The 20,657-nt window shown below is 42.9% G+C and overlaps 3 protein-coding genes across 4 annotated transcripts; 1 reads left to right on the top strand and 2 right to left on the bottom strand.

Moving 5' to 3' along the window:
• Positions 1-18: 18 nt before the first annotated feature.
• On the bottom strand, positions 19-4,689 carry mtfr2 (mitochondrial fission regulator 2). 2 transcript variants are annotated; one of them, XM_025056894.1, is made up of 10 exons: positions 4,526-4,689; positions 3,881-4,054; positions 2,144-2,248; positions 1,928-2,052; positions 1,609-1,817; positions 1,398-1,512; positions 1,349-1,362; positions 1,042-1,240; positions 760-943; positions 19-657 (listed from the first exon to the last, which is right to left on the bottom strand). In XM_025056894.1, the coding sequence occupies exons 2-10, from the start codon at positions 3,950-3,952 to the stop codon at positions 604-606; spliced, it is 1,077 nt and encodes a 358-aa protein (XP_024912662.1). In that variant the 5' UTR covers positions 3,953-4,054; positions 4,526-4,689; the 3' UTR covers positions 19-603. The 2 variants fall into 2 exon arrangements, with proteins under 2 accessions (XP_024912662.1, XP_024912661.1); XM_025056893.1 differs by having other exon boundaries at positions 1,042-1,244; positions 1,353-1,362; positions 4,530-4,689.
• Positions 4,690-4,727: 38 nt separating this feature from the next.
• On the top strand, positions 4,728-7,051 carry armc1l (armadillo repeat containing 1, like). Its single transcript, XM_008313271.3, has 7 exons — positions 4,728-4,872; positions 5,143-5,312; positions 5,625-5,716; positions 5,828-6,002; positions 6,086-6,202; positions 6,302-6,376; positions 6,450-7,051. Exons 2-7 carry the CDS (start codon positions 5,160-5,162, stop codon positions 6,642-6,644), a joined length of 807 nt encoding a protein of 268 aa, XP_008311493.1. The 5' UTR covers positions 4,728-4,872; positions 5,143-5,159; the 3' UTR covers positions 6,645-7,051.
• Positions 7,052-7,370: 319 nt separating this feature from the next.
• Positions 7,371-20,606, bottom strand: map7b (microtubule-associated protein 7b). The gene is given in 19 exon segments (XM_017033861.2): positions 7,371-8,598; positions 8,773-8,960; positions 9,070-9,181; positions 9,260-9,293; positions 9,376-9,426; positions 9,500-9,604; positions 9,685-9,853; positions 9,956-10,106; positions 10,182-10,432; positions 10,584-10,717; positions 11,057-11,205; positions 11,701-11,820; positions 12,779-12,874; positions 13,561-13,671; positions 14,481-14,598; positions 15,895-16,058; positions 16,609-16,686; positions 16,778-16,933; positions 19,977-20,606. Coding segments are annotated over 19 exon segments (2,373 nt in total). The 5' UTR covers positions 20,152-20,606; the 3' UTR covers positions 7,371-8,587.
• Between the last annotated feature and the right edge of the window lie 51 nt (positions 20,607-20,657).

Here is a 20,657-nt window from a genome sequence, read left to right as displayed (position 1 = left end):
GAACAAAACATAGGCAACTTTTTTTCTTTTTCTTTATTGCGCATTGACACCAGGTAATCTGAGCCTTTTATGGCAATAACTTTGAATTATTTATTTATTTACTCCCTTCTGAATGGGTTGGAAAGAAAAATTCAGTGAACATAATAAAACAGTGTTGATAAAACATTAAAACAGTGCACTGAATCTGAACCAGCAGTTGCATAGAAGAAAAACCATGTGAATATTAAAAACGTTTATTTGTTTCAGTTTGCCGAGCTACATTCAGTGCTCCACAACTGCTACTGGAAACAGTGAACGAGTAGCTGAGAGCTACAGTGCATGAGCGAACATCAAGTCTTTAAACAAAAGCTTTAAACATATAAACAATAAAAACATTGGTCTCATCTTAACATAAACACCCCTTCTGTACCGTCCTTGCATTGGCTTTTAAAATCGCAAACTTGCGTCAGAGAAAACGTAACAGTAACAAGCCAAAGACTGGACTTATTAGAAACAACAGGAAAGTTTATCAGTAGCTGCAGTTATGTGTGCATTTCTGTGGGAGCCGACGATTTGCCGACAATCTCTCCAACACTTGACCGCTTTCGGTAGGAACTTCTCCTTTCAACGCGCCATCAGGTGGAGACGTCCCTGACTGCGTCTGCTCAGCTGAGGAACCTGGAACAGTCATGGAAACATCACAACAGAGAAAAAGACATACTGTTCACTCTTCTAAAATCTTCAACTGTACATATTTATGGATCTGTTTACATTCTGTACCTTCGGTGTTTCTGGGCTGCCGAAGGGCGAGAGCTCTAGTGAGTTCTCTTTGTCCGATGAGTTGTTGTGGTGATGGTGGGCGAACTTTCTCTTCAGCGCATCTGCAATCAGAGCTGCTGGATCACAGAAAAGTGCAGCTTGTCCCTTACTGTGTCTCCTGCTGACCGGTGTGCCCCCTGGTGATCTGGAGGCAAATTACAGAGACCAGATCTTGATTTTCTAGGTCCCCTTTGAAATAATTAAAAGTCAATAGACAGCAGTGAGAAAGAATATGGTGCCTACCTCTCCACAGACCGCAATTTCACTTGAGTCAAGTCTTTGAGAACATCCAACATGGATGGGATGTGTTTATTTTCCAAACCCTTCTCAAGGTACTGAGTTTTGAGTTGACCCTTTACACCGTTTCTGTCAACATTCTTGCGTTTGCGGATCAGTTCTAATACACTTGAAGACTCAGTGGAGGAGCGAGGGCAGGGAGGAGGCGGTGGTGGTGGGGGTGGGGGAGGGGGGGGGGAGGGGAGGAGGCGGTGGGGGGGGGGGGGGGGGGGCAGGGAGGAGGCGGTGGGGGGGGGGGGGGGGCAGGGAGGAGGCGGAAGAGGAGGATGGAGGAGCGAGGGCAGGGAGGAGGCGGTGGTGGTGGTGGTGGTGGAGGCGGTGGTGGAGCTGCATCAGTGCGTGGTGTTGAGCAGAGAACTGGGCGAGTGAGGGGAGACATCAGAGGTGTCCCGGGGGTATTTTGACACTGAGTCAGACCTAGTGGGACACAAACCATTACTGTATTAGGTTTTAACTTTGACAACATTTGAAGGTCATGGGACATGTTGAGGAACAATGTAAAAGAATGCGCACTTGGCCCAGGAGCTACAGTTACGATCATGGCTATCTGAGCTCGTAGTTTCTGGAGCTCGTCTTCCAGGGCTGTGATTTTCTTCAGGGCAGCCGGATCGGTCATCTGTTTCGTGTGTCTGCCTCCTCTCTGCATTTGAGTACGAGCAGCAACTGGGAACTTCGCCGCATCTCGGTTTATGGCACATTGCGTCTTTGGAGGTAGATGGTTCCTGCGTATGATATAGTATATTTCTGATTACAAATACACCTTTACATCCTCACCTCGACACAGTTTAAAGCCAGATCAGCGTATTTATCATACATAATCTAACACATTTACCTGGTTTTGGCAAATGTTTCCCCCTCATCATTAAACACCCAAAGGACATCAGCAAATGAGGGGATGGCAGGCACGTCCACGGTGACATCAACAGACCCATGAGGCTTGTAGTTTAGCAGAGGGATCTATGGCCAGAGACCAAATATCAGTTTGTCGAATTCCAATAAAGTAAGGAATTCCATCTGGGGTGATATCTGAATGTTAGAAAATCGGTACCTGGAAGTGGACACGTGGAGTTGGTGTCAGAGGCAGATTTGTCCCGATCATCCGCACAATGCTGCGGTATTGACCGCACAGCTGACTGTCCCACACTGGCACCAGCTGCAGGACAATAGACAGATCAATAAATAAAAACCTGTGGACCTAGAGCAGGGGTCTCCAACCTTTTGTTCTCCAAGAGCTACTTTTACAAAATAAAAATGGCTAAGAGCTACTAATGTTGTGTTTCATAGCTCAATTCGAACATACAAACATAATAGGCTTTCTTTACCTGAACATTTACAATATGTCAGTGTTTACATATCACATATTTTTTTCAAAACATCACCAAAGTATTATTATTATTAATGTTGTTGTTTGGCCCAGTAATGCTCCTCCATTTTGTCCAAATAACCTGTTTTAATTTTAGTTTTTGCAGAATATCGCCGTCTACTGGCCATATATAAACCGACTGCAATTGTTTGGCAATCGTCATGACAGATACTTGTATAAACGCAGCATTGACGCTGTGTGGTAGCGAACTTAGCTTTAGCTTCAGTTACACGGATATTAAACAGTAGCGAAATATACAGTAACGAAACACATCTATTTTATTCATGTTCCACAGAGTAGGGTAGCGGAGTTACACATTTTATGATCAGATTTTATCAAGAAAAGCGGTCGGTTGTTCGGTTTTAGCTCCGCCAATAACAAAATCCCGCCCAAGGTTTGTCTGTACGTCAGGTCATTTAAGGGAGCAATTTCAATTGATGTGCCATTGCACTTCGACGATTGGTGCTTGATGAAATCAATGGCAAAACAACGATTGGTTGTTGATGAGTGCAATTGCACCTTACAGATAGCAGAAGGCGAGACTAGCTAACAAACGTGAAACCTAAGCGGACGTGATAGAAAGACCTCATTTGGGTCTTCAATGACGTCCGTTACATACATTTCATATTTGTCAGCAACCAATCGTTGATGTGTATTTGAATTCATAAACAACCAATCACTGATGTGCAATGGCACATCAATTGAAATTCCTGCTTTTCGTCAGTGGAGAGAGCCTGCTGTGCAGACAAACTTTTGGCCGGAACTTGTTGTTGACTGAGCTAAAACCGAACAACCGGCCGCATTTCTTGATAAAATCTTATCATAAAATGTGTTGCTCTGCTACCCTACCCTTGTATAACATGAATAAAATAGATATCTTTCGTTACTGTATATTTCGCTTTGTTTAATATTTAATATTCGTGTAGCTAAAGCTAAGTTCGCTACCACACAGCGTTTCACTCAAGTTTAGTTTAGTTAAAAATTACTAAAAAACCCTGTTGTGAAAAAAATATAAACTCTTTTAAGAAACAGAGCAAAGTCTTGGAGAGTTTTGTGGCAATAATCGTAATCACAATTATTTTAATTCAAAACAATTATTGACTGGTTTGGGAATTTACTATTCTGCTATTAAACTTTATTGTACATAAAAGTATAAATCATATTGTCTAATTATTTTTTGTGTTATTGACAACATTGTTCCAGAAATGACTGTTCCGTGGTTGACAGCACGTTTTGATTGATAGCTAAATGGCAAATAAACAAACAAACGAGCTACTGGTAGCTCGCAAGTGACAAGTTGGAGACCCCTGATCTAGGGATTTAAAATTAAAAAGCTTTTCTTTTTCACCTTTTAATTTAACTATATTTCTTAGATATCAGATGAGTAATCAATTAAACATTAAAAACAAATGCTTGTCTCACCATTTCTGGAGACACTCCAAAGTACTCCAGCACCATGTGCAGGACATTCAGAATATCATCCACCAAAGACATTGGAATGACTTTTCCCTGAAACAGCTGACAGGCTGCAAAGCTCCTATTACTGACGATGGAGGTCCACACAGAAAAGAAGACACTTGGTCACATAACGGGCACCTGGAAAAGACAGAGATTATTCTGGATCGTTTTAAAAGATGAGATATGCCACATGATTAGTTTATTGTGCATTATTGTTATATATAATACATTTTGTGTTGCTTACACGCATGATTATGTAAGCACAGAAAACGAAAGAATTATAATGTAGACGTGGCTGCTTTATTCAAAAAGTTACTTTTATCCATCACAAATCCTGGCGTTATTACAAGTGGCAGATGTCATCATCATCACCAACGTCAGTGCTACGTTCAAAGTACTATCCTAAAGCATTTTTATATCTGTATCAGCAGATGTGGAACTGGCTGCTGCATAAACGCGTTACGCAAAAACGAGTTAATGGGAAATCAATTAATTTTAAGCAACAACCTTGTGTCCTGGACAGTACAGGTGACGTGGTGCCACAAGGGCACCGCAGCACACTGGAGCTGCAAAACATGCGGCATAGGCGCAAAAAATATTTTCACGTACTTACTATGATTTAAGGTTCTTCTCGAAACGTGCATCTGACGCTGAACTTGAAGTGCTGTACTTGCAACAAAATGCGCTCACGACAAACAACAACACAAAGTGTAAATGGAGATAAATGCTGGAGATGAAACACTGACTTCCTCTCTTTGCTCACGCGCTCAGTCCGAAGTCAAATAAAGCCGGAGCAGTAAGGGGTTTTTTGGTTGGCTGCTCACACACAGTGAATTTCAGCAGCCAATAAGCAAAGGCAATGTATCTATGCAGTCAAAAATCATTGACCAATCAGACGGCATCGAAAAAACTTAACTGAATTCGTATTTTTGTCCACGAGCTGACTTTTCTCTTGCGTAAGTAATCTCTATTTTTGTCAACGTTTTGAGTTATTTACATTGTATTGTGCCTGTTCTTTCGTCATTATGCATTGCTACCCTAGTTAGAAGCGCTTGCAATAAAAAAACATAAATATGTGCACTTTTGGTAAATGTAATAGAGATGTTAGCATTAGCACATATGCTAATAAACAAACGGCTACATTCTGTGCAAAATTACTACTGTCAGCGGCTGATGGCGACAAACATGTAGGATATTTAAAGTTTCACATTCAAATCTATTTTCAGGGTTACAGTTTGCAGGGATGATGGACGCACTGTCTGTAGTGAGTCAGTTGCGGGATCTAGCTTCAGAACCACAGAACCGGGAGGTGATCGTCCGAGATCAAGGCTGTCTACCTGGTCTGGTTCTGTTTCTGGATCACCAGAACCCAGATGTTCTCTTCGCAACTCTTCAGGTAAGTGCAAGATACGTTTTAGCAGTCCACCACGTGTTTCCCTGATACTTTCTAAGTAGTCTTAATCCAAACTTGAGTTTGGACCATGAGGTATATCTCGTGAAGTACAATTAGAGAACAAGCAGCTTTAACTCTGTCCCCTGTAGAGGGTGCTCTGTTAACAATTTTTAATCCCCTTCAGTGTTTAATGTTTACAACATCGTGAACTAATATACATTTAACGCCTTGGGCTTTTTTGGCAATGCATTTATTTTGTGTGATGAAAAACAAATACACCTTTTGATTGAGTACTTTAAAATATACACTCCCCAGACCCTACGCTACCTGGCTGAGATGCCTCCTAACATTCCTATAATGAAGAATGAACTGGGAATGATGGTGAGCCTGGAGAACCTAATGGAAAGGTATATTTATTTTTATTTTTTTATCCATTGACATTATGCAGAGCAGAGCTCTGTAGATCAGAAAGAATTTCTTTAACTTCAGAGTTAACAGGATTATGTTCTTCCATGCAGGAACAGTCTGTCTGATGACATTACATCTCTGGCTCAGGAGGTCTACAACATTCTGTGTAAACCGGTATTCCGCACACCTGTGCAGGAAAGGAAAAAGAAAGCACAGTTTTTTCTCAATTCTACCAACAAGAAGGCCAAGTCTGTCACTCTGCACATTCAAGGACTGGACACTACAGTGAGTGGACTTCATGTCCAAATCATTTCAGAAATAATTTCTCCTGTTTCCTGTTAAACCATGACCGAATCCTCTATTTTCAGGATCAGAGAGGCTTATGTGAAGAGGCTCTACTTAAAGTTAAAGGAGTGATTAGCTTCACATTTCAGATGGCTTCCAAGAGATGCACTGTCCGTATTCGCTCGGATCTGCCCACTGAGGTAACACACACAGGATCCTTTCATTTAGCTTAGAAAACACCTGCTTTTTTAATTGGTGTCCATAATCACATCTCCTTTTAAATTGTTCTATATTTGCAGAGTCTGGCTTCGGCCATCGCTGCCACTCAGGTGCTGTCAGCCCAGCAGGTTGTAAAAAATGAAGAAGGAGAAGAGGTATGCAACACTCATCACACACATCCACTACAGATGCACTTAGAAAAATTCTAATTATTGAAGTTTGATCCAGGTTCTGATCCCTCTGAACACATCGGGAGTCCAAGTCCAGCAGAACACAGCGCTGCCTGCCTACCTCCCTGAGGAAGAAGAGAGTCCAGAGAAGGAGGTCGACCGAGCCATCTCACGCACCACGACCAAAGGCGACTCCAGTGGTAGCTGGCTGAACACTGCTGCCAGTTTCCTCACTAAAACCTTCTACTGGTGAAAGAGAAGAACTGGCAATCACTAAAACTGAGAGACTTATATAAAAAAAAGACGACTCCCTGCTGCTGAGTTTTCAGAAGGGACATCACTGGTGACATGTCAAAGGTCAAAAGCAAAGCTTGGTCATGTGTTCCTGGCGATCAGTTCAAATATCAACATGCTCAGAAGCACTTAACATGTCAGTGTGTTGGTGTATTCTGGTCTGGACTGGATATAACAAGACCAACAAACTTGAAATAATGTAACAGGTTTCTTCCACTTTTCTTTCCACTTTCCATTTTTAAAGAAATGTACATATTTTTTCTTTTACGTTTTAACTGTCCCTTCTAACTATGTGTAAAAACACCTCCAAGTCTTTACTAACTATTCTACTACTATAGAATACAAATGAAATTCTATTTGTATGAACTGAGTCGTTTGTCTTTGTCTTCATCACTTCTTAAAAAAAAACAAAAAACAGATACAACAATGCAAAGGAATTCAATTCAAAAATTTTAATTTCTTCTCAGTACAGTTCAATTGTCATATGAAGTCTGCAGCTGCAGTCAAAGACCTACAGCTGTTTTTACCTCTAAATCTGAGGCTTTTTTTTAATTTACTTTTTAAATCCTTGAGGTCAGTCTGAGTAAAATATATTAACATTTATACATCATGTATCTATATTATATGTAACATGACATTTTGCTACTGTTTCATCGCAAGCTAAGTCGGGTTGTTGTCTTTGAAAAAAGGCATGCTAAACCACCGGCAGATGAACCAGTATTTAACAGCCAGAATGTAAATGATACAAAGTTTCCTTCCATTCGATGCTACTGGCAAAATATTTCTATACATCAGAAAAAGTGCAAAGGTTAGAAAACTAAACGTCAAAAGAAACAACAGAGTTTTGAAATTCAGAGTTTTACTCAAACTAATGCTGAAAAGACAAGGGTTTTCAGAAACTGCGGCCCTTCTATTGTGATCTTCTCACCCTGCAGAATAAATTAAATGGAAGCCAGTGTGACGGTTGTGATCAAAGCTCAGTGGGAATGCATATTTATAGTTCAGCGGCACCCAAGTCAGGACAAGACACATTCTTCTCACAACACGCTAAGGCAGAGGAACAAAAGAATTAGCAGCATTTCTTCATTTCAAAAAAGGATTAGATTATGTCAGAAAAAATCTCACCAGAAAATTAATTGACAATGATTTCTGTGCCCAGGAGAAAAAGGACAAGTTAACACATGAGGTGTTTAAACTCCACTAAGGTTCAACACTGGCTCAGTGAAAGGATGGAGAGACTCAGCTGAGACACGTGAGACAAAGACACAGTTTTCAATCTGAATAGACGGTGAAGAAAAGAGGAACAAACAAAATATGTTTTCATCTTTACAGCAATTAAGACTTCAGTGTAATCAGTAGTACACACACTGATTCTGAGTTGATTGAGAACGCAGTATTTTCATTTTCATCATCATGATACGCTGCCAACTGGAACAAAGAATGATTCAACCTCTGATGTCAACACTGTTGACGACACACGACTGTCTCTGACTGTAGTCATGCTGTAACACCTTTAGAGCTTTGAGTGATGTTTCACCAACAACAATTAAGTATCCCGTCTTACTAAACGTATGTTCATATTAGACTATCATTCACACATGCAAAGAGATTTATTGTTTTTGTCACCTAGTGATTCAGTAAATTCAGGTCAGAACCAGGTGAAGCTGAGGCTGGAAACAAACAAAAAGTTTTCCAGAGAGTAACTTCTTCTCCGGAGAGGATATTGGATTTCATCTCTGAGGTTCCCTCATTGGGACATGACTGTGGTGTTTACTGCTGAAGGTGAGGAGAGAAAGTCAACCTCTGGTGCTGCAGGTTCTTCCTCTGTATCAGTCCAACAGCTCTGTGTTTCTCCTCGTCTTGTTTCTCAGGTTGTGGAATCATCGGGGTCTAGTCAAAAAATCATGCAACATCTGAAGACGGCAGCAAAAACAAAAGGACAATTAGTCACTGTGAAAGTTAGGGACAGTGGAAACCTAAACTTCAAATTAAATATCATTTAATAATGATATTTACTCCACAGAGCCATCAAAATATAGGAAAGAGAATTAAAATCAGTGCAGGAGCAGAGAGAGGTTCTCGTTAACCTGGACCTTGCAGAGCTGAGATGTCCTCTAATCCACTCAGTGGCTTTAGGAGACCATTCTCTTTAAAGGCTATGACAGGAGCTCTCTCCTCATTCTCTTGCTGCCTGTGCTGCTCCTCCTCTCCTTCAGGGGGAGACAACCTGGAATGTGAAGGCAGAACAATCACCTCCTCAAACTCTCCATTCTCCCTGTAAAAAAAAAAAAAACAAACAAAAAGAAAAACTCAATGAGACAGGTGCACGAGTGCCTCCTGGTGTCTGTGTCTGTGGTGTCGTCAGTGCTGCTGCAGGCCCGCACCCGTACGTCTGCTCAGGGTGGACCAGCACTGCGGGGCTGGACTCAGGCTGCTGAATGTTGCCGTTGCTGCTGTGAGTGGACGACACCGTCACTGCAGATGGAGCAGGCGACGCTGATGACAGAGAATGGACAGGGTGGTCAGACAGAGCAGCAACAACAGGAACCAAACTTCTGAACACACTCTCACTACCTGAACTGTCTCCATTGCTGCTGGGACTGTCTTTCTAAAGACAGAAAAAACAATAAACTGTAAACTTAAAAACAAATAAGAGTCGCCAAAAGTTGACAACACTCCTCCTCTTTTACCTTCTCTGCTGTGTTTGAACGTCTTGTTCTCTTCATGATGTCCTCCACAAGCTGGTGGATTCAAGAACACATTTACAGGCACTGGAATTTTATGTGAATGACTTCAGTGTGAACACAACATCACCTTCTTCCGTGCCAGTCGCTCAGCCTCATCCTGCTGGAGGATTTTCTCTCTCTCCTGTCGCAGTCGCTCTGCCTCCTCCCTCTGTCGTGACTTTTCTTCCTCTTTCTATCAACACACACAAAGACTGTGGGTTTGATGGAATAGTTTGGTTAATTACTACAATAAAGTATATATCTTATTCCGACCTCTTTCTGCAGCTTCTCTGCCTCCTCTCTATCCCTCTGAAGTCTCTCTTCCTCCACCTTCCTCTCCTCCTCCTCTCTCTGTCTCCTCTCCTCAGCCAGTCGCTGAGCCGCCTCCTCTCTCTTTGCTCGCTCCTCAGCCTTTCGTCGAGCCATCTCCTCTTTGGCCTACCTGTGCAAACACACACACACACACACGATTCAAAGCAACAGATGAGCATAAGCACTCTCTTCACTGACCAGCTCCGCCTCATGCATCATGTTCAGTCGTCACCTCTGCTGCTCTTCCAGCAGTTGGCGCTCTTTCTCCTCTCTTCCCCTCTGCTCGCGGGCCAGTCTTCGGTTCTCAGAGAGAATACGACTCGCCTCCTCCGGGTCTGTGGTACCTGCTGAGGGCCTGTGGGCAGGAGGACTGCTAAAGCTCTCTGGAGGGACAAGGTAAAACGGAGTGAGAAAACAACAATAAACAAAAGTTCTAAAATAAGTTCTAGACAACCAACCATTGGACACTGTTGAGGATGGGGTTTTTTGCTCATTCGAAGCCCTGTTTTGACCCAACGGTTGAGGTCGTGGCTGAGAAGGACAGAGGACCTCGTCCTGCTCCTCAGTCTCCTCCTGGTCTCTAGTGGGTGAGGGAGAACAGGGTTTGCCCACTGTGAATGTGACAGGATGGAGGGTCCCGGAGTCGTCCCCTCCTGGGGATTTGAGAAGTTTGGGGGTGGGAGGACGCACTGGTGTCCTCTGTGGAGGCCTGAGTCCAGGAAGATAAAGAGAAAAAATAAATACATCTATAATAAAAGCTGGTTTATTCATTTGTTTCCTACTTTGTCTAGTTGCCCTCGATGTAACTATCTTTAAATTATGTACCTTAATTTTGAAAAACTAAAGTCAAGTTCTCCTACCTGCCAGGAGAGGGAGCTGTAACTTTCTTTTTGACTGGAGAAGAAGAGCGTTTAGTGGGCGGAACAACCATGATAGGGGTCAATGGGAGGGACAAGTTGCTCCAAGACTTTCGGACATTGTCCTTTTTCTGTGGCTATAAAAACAAGAATAATATATAATAGGCCAGGAGAGTAATTGGCTTAATGTCACTAAGAAAAGACACACACACAGACGCACGCACACCCAAGGTAATCAGGTGGTGCAGTATCTGTCCAGACTCCAGTGACAACAGCAGCAGATGATTAGCAAAAGGATTGGACCAGATTAGACGACCTTGCTTTGACCATGTATTATCTCCAATCAGCTCAGCCTCACACACACATACACACACACAGAAGCGCACACACACGCACACGCACACACACACACAGGAGGAAACTGACAATGTTCAAACTTTAACTGTCAACACACGTGCAATTCAAAGACATCCCACCTGCACAGTTCCAGTTGTCCTCCTGCGTGGTGTGGTGTTGGACGACGAGGCCGTCTCCCTGCTCAGGCTCCTGTCCTGGCTGCGGCAGTGAGGCAGCGGCTGAGCCTGCAGGGCCTTGAAGGACATGGAGCCCATGGGATGGCAAGACACTGAGCGGGGACACACAGGAATGGCTATGGTGATGAATGAGATGGGGTTTCGGATTTTGGACAGTAGTGGTTTGGAACGGTGTGAGGATTTTTTTTGTAAACATTGGTACAGTTTTGAAAAATGGGAGCGTGAGGTGAGGAAGGATGAGATGGAAGTGAAGGAATCAAAAAGGAAGCCAGCAGGTTTGGGAAACACAGGGAAGGAATGACGTTTAAGGAAGTAGAAGAAGACAAAGCCGCCATTAGTGTTAATGACAGTTAGCAGAACGCAGCCATCACCGAGGCAAAGTGAAAGGCTTATTCAAAATGAAACACCAAAACACACACAAACGTATATATTTGTGTGTGCGTTTGTTAGACACTGACTTGAGGCCCTTTTATTCTCACCAAATGACAAGATATTTGTGAGAGATGATTTACTGCTTGCTTTTGGACATGTAGACGTGTTGTGCACCATGTAACGAACCTGAATAGGTCCAAGAAGAGAGGCGTTACCTGCTTGCTCTCCAGACAGACTCATTGCGCTGCGACTGCGGGCCAGGTAGGAGTGTGTCGGCTGCTGCAGGCGATTCACGACATTGCTTTCCCACGGCGTCAGTGGAAGACGGCGCAGGCCTGAACACAGCCGTGAGACATTTAGGGATTGGAAAACAATAAACCTCCCACTGATTACACTGAGAAATCATCTGAGAGCAGATTAAAGCAGATACAGTGTAATTACTGTAGCTGTCGCCGCTTCGCTCTTTTGGCAAAATGCTTAAGTCAAGTTATCAACATGCACCGGCTGTTGTTACACCGTCACCTGCATGCACCACAGTGTTCATCGTTCCAGCGCGAAGCAAAGAACAACTGGAGGACAATAGCACGGCACATTTGAAACCAATAAAATTAAATAAATAAATGTCTCAAGCAAGCATCTTAAATGTCTATCCATGCAGAGTCTGTTGGTTCTGGAATCATGCAAAAAATATTGCCCAGAGTTGTCAACCCTTAAATGCCAAGGTGGACATAAATAAAGCTCTGCTGATGCTGCAAATCAAGAAGCAAGGAGCAAAGATACATTTGGGCTGGAAAGTGTTGAAAACCTTTAAATCTCCAAGATACAACAGTGTTTCAGCCACATGGTGACTCTTGGGAGTGCAACTCTGCACTTTTTTTTTTGTTAAAACACTTCCATCCCACTGTTGGTGCTGGTGCAGGGATAGAAATTGTTCTCCACAAAAACAAAAAGATTATCCTCCTAGGGATTAGAGAAAGGGGTCAGGTTCTGGGGTGGTGGGGGGAGACAGGGTGGTGCTGGTGGAAAAACACATGCAGTACAATATCTAATGCACTTTACTGAGTGTGGATATTATTCCATAATACTAGGTCATCAGGACAATTACAGGGCAATTTTGTCCAACATTAATATTTGACGTTTATTGTGGAATCAAGTCGTGGGCCAAATTCGGCCCACAGGCCGCCAGTTGATAATCACTGCTCTAAACCAACAGTGACTCCAGCCCATGATATCTTTGCTCTTTAGCCAGTGTGTAATTAAATGACCAATTGACAAATCTTTCCCAGAAAACACCTGAGTCTCTGCGTGGGGTGGTCTTTCCTGGGTGCAGGCGAGGTTTGGACTGAGCTTTGTTAATGACAGGGGTGGAGGCTGTTCTCATCTGTAGGCCTGTCGGCAACACGTGAACAGCACAGAATCCATGACCAACTGCTTGATTCAAATATTGACTTGAAGGATTAGTCTCAGAGTGGTTAATGACTTCTACTTTAATTTCATTAACAGATGACGTGGTCGATAGTTTAAGTCCGTTTCATTAAACAAAATCCAAAAAACATTAGCAGCTAATTCGGTCACATGGCCATTACTCTACAGCTGATTGGAGACATCAGGCTACACTGTATTAATAACCATTCTGTAAGAAAATAACGTGAAGAAATTGTTTGTTATGTTAAATTTTGTTGCAGCTGCTACATTAAAAATCCTTATTAAATTCTTCTGTAGGAGCAGAAAGATGGATGATAGAAAATGTATCACATTTGAAGTGGAGCGACACAATAATATCACATTTGAAAATAGCATTTTTTCTTTGCAAATTAGCTACCTAATAAAAAACAAATTGCCAAACACTGGTAACATTTACTGTATGTCTAACAATGCCTGCTGCTATCTATGTAAAACAGAGATAACATTCAAATTATAGTGTCATTAACAAACCCAAAGGTTTGAAGCATTAATACACAAAGGTAAAAACAGAATTTAACAGAATAAAAATGAATGGTCAGGTTATTAGAAAGGGAAAATTACGCTGTTATGAATAATGTTGGTGTTTGTGGATCATATGACTGTTTCATTACCTCTGTCTGGTGAGTGCAGGAGTGTAGCAGAGGAGGAGGAGAGGCGCTTAGTAATGACAGGGTCTGCATGTTTGGATAGATTCATTGTGGACACCGAGCGTCTGTCGCCATCTAACAGGGGAGCAGCAGAATGAAGAGAGATCAACAGGAGAGTCGCTGAAGGCACGGCAGAACACAGAGGTTAGTCTAGTCTACTGGTAAGGTAGTGGGAAAGTACGAACAAATAATAGGTACTACAAATGTACCACTAAAATATATATTATTACAGATACTCCAATCCAAATACTGCTAAATTCTATTGACAATTATTTCCAACATAGTAGTAGCTTCAGGTACATTTCTACGTGCGGGTACGACAACAGACATACTAGTCACGCCACACATGATGGCCTACAGTAAAACTAAAGCTGAACTCTACAAAAGGCGCTGCGTGGTTACAATATTAGCTAGAGTATGAGCCGAAACACTAGCCAGCAGCTAACTGGCAGACTGCTAGAATATTCACAGTGGGAGGTCATTCCGTATCTGCGGTAGAGACTGAAAGCACTCTGCATGTGCTCCAGACCAGCAAGGTCAAGTGGAGAGAGGAAAGCGGACTCAACAAAACCTGGACCAGGAAGGTGGAAGGACAGTGGTAGAGAAACAGAGATCAGAGAAGACAGGAGAACCGAAACAACACAGGGGCGGGGGGACAGACAGAGAGGGTGAGACGGGGGAGGGAGAGGCAGAGCAGGGTGTGAGTCAGACAGAACATACAAAAACGTGGCAGAACAAAAGTGCCGTGCAGAGGCAGGCGGACATACTGCATTGACAAAATAGGAAGGTACAACATCATAGTGCTGTGAAAAGCCCTGGTGAGAGAGACCACCTGTGTTCCACACAGTGGTGGTGTGTTTAAGGTCAGTCATGTGTTTAAGTACCGGCTGGTGTGATGGTAGTGTTTGGCTGCAGCGTTCCTCCCCACGACCACCGGTTGGGTTTCTGTCTGCTTCTCTGACTGCGCTCCAATGTTCTGCGTATCACTGCCTCATGGCGGATCTGCGGCGTGAAAAACAGGAATGTTAGTGTGACACTGACAGAGCAAGGAAAGGTGTCCAACAGAACACAACCGACCACGCTGCAGATGTTGACAGTCTATGTGGACATTTTGAATCAACATCACCTGCACTGCAGTTGAAATGTTCACCAAACTGACCAATGACAACACTGAAAATAAAGCAGACTCAGTTCTGAGGAGGAAACTGAGTGAGACAAAGGCTGCTGCAAAAACAACCAGCCATTAACCCTGTCAGCAGTTAACGTTGATCAAAACAAGACTTTAATCTTTTAGTCCATTGATCCTTCCTTGCTTTGAGGATGAACATTTTTGGCCAATATTAATATTCAAAACAAAACTAGTTGTCAATTTGAAACGGTTAGAAATGTGCCTGCCTGACTGTGATCATTATAATTTATTGTAAAGAAACCAAGATTTCTTCACAAACTCCTTTATTACGGGGTCACAAATTATCAGCAGGTTTTAGGTGAGTCTCGTGAGATAAACTGATAAACCATTTGTCATTGACATTTCCATCCAGTGGTTTTCAGGCCTGGACCAAGTCAGAAATATGTTCCTTTGTGTTTAAACATGGAAGTAACATTTAGCTTTTCATTTTCACAACAAAACTATTACAGAAAGTGCTGCAATCCAATAAATAATTATTTTCTTAAAGGATCCAAACATGTTCATCTCGTTTGTTTACAAAGTAAAATACTGCAGTTTCAAAATAAAGCTCTGTTGTACAGATAAGTTTGGATCCCTGCGTTGTATAAAAGCAATTAGAAACAGAATAAACAATACCATTTGTTTTATAACAATACGGCTCTTCGCTGCACTGCTTTTGTGCATATTACACTTTGCATGATAAATGTCCGAGGAAACGCAATGTTGTTTGCATTAATTTTGCATGGCTGTATCATGGGAGACTACACCTTGGACCAAACACAGATGATAAAATCCATGTCAGTCTTATACACCTGCTCTGTTTTATCAGAATGTTCTCTCCAGCATTTTTTTAATTTAATCTGGACTAATGAACCTTTAACTTCTGGGTATAAGTTGTTGTTTTTGTATTTTTACAGTTCCTTCTAGATGTTTAATTTTGTTGTAGAACAATATTTTGTTCTTTATGATGCGTCTGACCAATTTAATTTTGACAGGTGATGCTCACTTGCGGTATAAAGCTATGCTTTTTTAGTTTGTGTGGAATTAAAGCCTGAGAGTTCCTGTGTGTTCACACGAGGCGTAAATGGAACTGGCTTCACATTTTTGGTGTGTTGACGACGTCTCTGTACCCTGTCATCTTCCTGTTTCTGCCGCCTTTTCTCCTCCACAGCGGCCCTCCTCTTCTCCTCCTTAATCCTCTGCTCCTCCAGCTTCCTCTTCCTCTCCTCCAGGAGCTTCTCGTAGTGCTGCCTGGCTCGCTCCTCACGTGCCTGCCACTGGGCCTCCTTGATAGCTGTGGCGTGATGGGCACACACACACAAACACATGCAGTTTGTAATGGTTTGATGTACATGCCTCCGTCTGAACATGCGAGTATGACCCTGAACAAGCTTATAACAACAGTGATGGCTCAGCTGCAGGTCATGTGACCGGGCTTTAGCTCTGAACACAAAGCAAATTCCTCCACCTCTCAGCTGGAGCCACAGCTTTGACCACTGCACAGCCTCCAGACACACAGAAAACATACCAACGCAACAAAGGCTCACGGCTCTTTGAGGCTCACCTGCATTACATCACTCAGGTCTCATACAAAACACCAGCCCTCGCTAAACTGTGACTATTATGCAACTTGGATACTATGGTTACGTCAGTGACTGGGGCTTTGGCCCAGACTGTGGCCCAAATGTCAGAGAATCACTTCACCACAGTCACCAAGTAAATTCATCACTTTGGTACATGTGGCAAAAAAAAACAACTATTAGTCAAAGAGGAAAAGTAAACACCCCCTACAGACAACAACAGTTATTACAAACACATGCACAGTTTCAAAATAAAACACTCACCATTCTGTTTCTCACGCTCCTCCCGGCGTTCACGGGCCAACCTCTGTCTCTCATCAATCTTGTTAAAGAGTAACGAGTCTGCAGCACAAAAAACAGTTCCACAGTGAACAATAGTAGCACACAGTGAAATGGGTAAACGTGAACGAAACGTAGTTTTGGAGTCAGTGACCTGTTTTAGTGGAGGCATTGTTGGTGGGGCTGTCGTAGAGTATTGTCTGGCCGGAGTTTGGAGTGGGACTGGGAGTGTAGGTGCGTCCAGAGCTGGAGGAGCTCAGGTGAGTGGCCGTTGACAACCTGCCGTCCTCTGATTTATAGTAGAAAGAAGCTGAAAATGAGAGAACAATAAAGCACCACTGTGTTTGTTTTTTTAGTTTCAGCTGGGAAAAAAACATCCTCCACTTCCACTTCACTGATCAGATGGTGTCAGTGGCGTTCCTACATTTTAAAACATGAACTGTAATACAAAAGCGACAGCATTTAATAAAGCACACAAAGGGCAACAGCCGGGTTATACCGAGCAGTGTTAAATAACCCTTTTACACAACATAGTTACTTTAGCTGTAGCTGTGAGCTAAAGACTCTACAGAGACCAATCTGTCCCAGAAAGACCAAATTAAATCAGTCCTTCTGACCTAGACTATACCGACAAACTAAGACAGATTGACTGTACCTGAAATAGCCCGAGGCAGGCGGCCTATTCTACATCTGTCTCTCTCTACCTCTCTTTTTTTTTTCTACAGGGCGTCTTTATCTCCTTGCCCCAGTGAAGTACAGACTTCAGACTATCATCTTTGGGGCTGCAGCTTTGATGAAAATGGTAGAAGGGCTTAAAGGAAAGACCTGGGCTCATCTTATTACAGGAGTTGCATTTTGAAAAGGTATGATCACACAGCACATGGTGAACGTCAGGAAAAGAATCATAAAAATAGGGACCAGAAACCAATTATGGGTTGAATTAGGTCATTTAGTGCATCTCCATAGAAAAAATATAATGAGTCAGGAATTATTTAAGTACTGATTTGTGATTTTAAAAAGTTAACAATTGTGTCAAAGATCTTAAACATCTCCAGATGTCAATCTGGTGGAACAGACCGAGATTTAGAGACAAAAACAAATCACATTTCAAAAACAAGATTTGAAGGATCGGCTGGAATCGTTACCTAACGCTGTAGGAAACCTTGAAGCAACTGCAACTTGGAAGAGAATAGCGATGTTTACCATGAAGTTACTGTTTTTTTTTAAATATTGTTCATGTTTTGAGGTTTTATTTGTAGTATCATGGCAGTGGTCCAAACCATTGGCACGGCGCCAATGGCTCCACCCTAACGCTAACACAAGACTTTCAGAGGCCTTGCTGGACAAAGGTGTCAGGTCATTGCTGCACAGGTATTGCATATCATGGTTTGTGAGACATGCAGCCACAGAGAAGTGTAATCAAGTGTTAACAAGCCCTCCCTGCCTCAGGTGCGACAGCTTTGAAACTGGTTTCATACAAGCTATTGTAACAGGAAAGGTTCTGCTGGGGCGGGTTACAGTAATGTCTAGTCTATCTATATCTGTGCTTAGAATGTTTGTTATTCAACCAACGCAAAAAAGAGAAATAAAAAACAACAGTACTACAGTACAGCACTGTGTGTCATTGCCTAGAATTGGGTTCATGATTTCAAGAGAGACAAACCCATGAAATCTTGGCTAGTATCCCACTCCAAAGTGTCCAATCAGTGGGCCACGGTCAATATTTCCACTTCCTTCACACATCCTGGACAGTGCAAGATAAGCTAAAAATCCAAAGTCCAACACAGTAATGAGTGGGTGGTGAAGGGAAAAAAAAACAACACTGAAAATTCCAAATGGGCCAAAAGAGGACCACCATAAAAAAGAAAAAAAAAATCCAACAATTTCCAAAGTAAAAGCAAATGCAGGAAGGGTGAGAAGGACAGAGGTCAGTCCCCGTCCATCATCTGAGAGATGAATGAGTGAGAACCAGATTGTTGCCCGTCTCCAACCCGCAGCGCTCTGTGACCGTGTACACAGCATGTGTGTGTGTGTGTGTGATAAAGAGGGATAGTTTGACCATTTAATCTGGCCCTTCCTCTCCCACTGCATACTACTGTGTGTATGTGGCAGCAACTGCCCCTTCTCACCCCCCACCTCACAATTTGTCTACATTCAACAGCAGCCAGATTATACAGTCAGTGTTAGCGATTAATACTGCCGTCCAGGCCAGTGGGCAAAAAAAGTGTGTCCGCTGCCTCCGTGCAGCCTGAGAGGATTAGCTACTGCTAATGCTAAGCTAGATGCTAAGCTTCATCCAGCACAGGTCTTTCAGACATACAGTAGACAACAATGTACAAGAGCGAAAAGGTTGTCTGGGAATCATAGATAAGGCTGCACAGAACACTGCACTTCAAAGATGAAGAGATAGTAGGAAAACAAAAGTTGCATAAGAATAGGACACAAAACATCACAGATTGGAAACAGTGCTGCTTCCTGTTACAACCCAGAAAAACAAATGTATATATATATATATGTGAAGATCCTACATTTAGTTTTTCAATTTTGAATGATTTTCTATATGCATTTACCAAGTTATTTCAACTGCAGTCACAGCACACCCTACAGGGGGCAGAGGAGACTAATGTATGCAAAAGGAAAAAGCAGGCTACTGTCCACCCCTCGAAGCATAAATGACTAAGATCACTGTCTCTGACCTGAAGCAGGTTTCCAGTTTTCAGCTGTGCAGAGGTGTCCCATTCAGTCCTGAAATTTCAGCCTCATTGTTTGCATCACTGGAACCATGTTTGACAAAACACTTTCAAAGTTAGTAGTAATACTACACTTTCATTTTGTCCATAGCTTTCCCCACTCTAGTTTCTCCCCTTCCCAGTAAAATAAAAGCAAATAAGAGGAAGGATTCTGAAAAAACGTAAATAAAACCATAGGTCTTTATTGAAGTATTTTGGTATGATATATGTTAGTACTAATACTGGACAGGACTGTCACTGTGCAGTGGACAACTGATCTGCTTACTGATGCATTAAATCCACATCCACCTGTGAAGTGTGAAACTGCACCTTTCGTTCACGCGGGTGTTGAGCTCATTTGCTTAGTCAGCTGATTTATACACACAAACAAAGAAACCAACACACACACACACACACACACACACACAAGCTGTGATTTTCCATCAGACCTGTCAGACCCTGGACTGCTGAGCATTATGGGTTGGGACGCCTTACCACCGTACACAGCAAGCATTAATATCAACAACCAGAAATGGTTTATTCCTATGAGGCCCAGCCAATGACATCACTCCTTGACACAAACACACACATGAGTGTGTTTCTTCTTCAGTTTTCCTTTCATACCTCTTTTCTTCTTTCTGGAAGCATTTTTCCGCTTCCGCCCCTCATCTTCCTCAGTGATGGTGAAGAGTGCCGGGATGGCTGAGCGGCTGCCTCCTTTCTTTAACTTCCACTTGTCCTGTGAGCAGCCGCCTGCACCTCCTCCTACTTCCTGTCCTCTTCGTTTACTCTCTGGCATCACAAACCCTGTTGCTAAACCTCACACCCCTGGCAAACTCCCCCAGCCCGCTGTCCATCTCAGTCTGCAGGGGGGAGGTGATGGACCCAGAGAAGAGGGTAGAGGACAAGGTCACCCTTAAACGACTCCTTCTTAGAAAGGTTTTAGAGTGTCGGTGGCTGACAGCTGACGCTAAGAGCTAACATCTTGTGGCCAAACAGCAGCTCAGAGCGGAAGAGAGGAGCACAGATTAAAAAAATGCAGCAGGTCACATCAGCAGAAGTAGAGAAGATCACAGTGTCACATTCTTAATGACACTACCTTCCTGGCACAGGGAGAGGGAGGACGAAGAGCAAGGGTGCGACAGAACATAAGCTCCTGTCATTTGGCTCAGCAGAGATGACTTATTCCACAGTCAGAGCTCAGAGGAGAACTGGAAGCGCTGCACTTGTCCTGCATCCTTAACTGCGTTAGAGATGCTGCTGCTGCTGCCGCTGATGCTGCCTCCGCTCCTCACAGCACCTCTG

Source organism: Cynoglossus semilaevis, chromosome 7 (genome assembly GCF_000523025.1).
Source record: "Cynoglossus semilaevis isolate Cse_v1.0 chromosome 7, Cse_v1.0, whole genome shotgun sequence".
Taxonomy (NCBI): domain Eukaryota; kingdom Metazoa; phylum Chordata; class Actinopteri; order Pleuronectiformes; family Cynoglossidae; genus Cynoglossus; species Cynoglossus semilaevis.
This window is presented reverse-complemented; position numbering and strand designations above follow the sequence as displayed.

Coding starts and splice junctions, on each gene's coding strand:
- mtfr2 (XM_025056894.1), bottom strand. CDS start 3,952: ATGTCTTTGGTGGATGATATTCTGAATGTCCTGCACATGGTGCTGGAG. Junction 1,818..1,927: donor GAAACATTTGCCAAAACCAG/GTAAATGTGTTA, acceptor TATCATACGCAG/GAACCATCTACCTCCAAAGA. Junction 1,513..1,608: donor AACTGTAGCTCCTGGGCCAA/GTGCGCATTCTT, acceptor GTGTCCCACTAG/GTCTGACTCAGTGTCAAAAT.
- armc1l (XM_008313271.3), top strand. CDS start 5,160: ATGATGGACGCACTGTCTGTAGTGAGTCAGTTGCGGGATCTAGCTTCA. Junction 5,717..5,827: donor CTGGAGAACCTAATGGAAAG/GTATATTTATTT, acceptor TCTTCCATGCAG/GAACAGTCTGTCTGATGACA. Junction 6,003..6,085: donor TTCAAGGACTGGACACTACA/GTGAGTGGACTT, acceptor CTCTATTTTCAG/GATCAGAGAGGCTTATGTGA.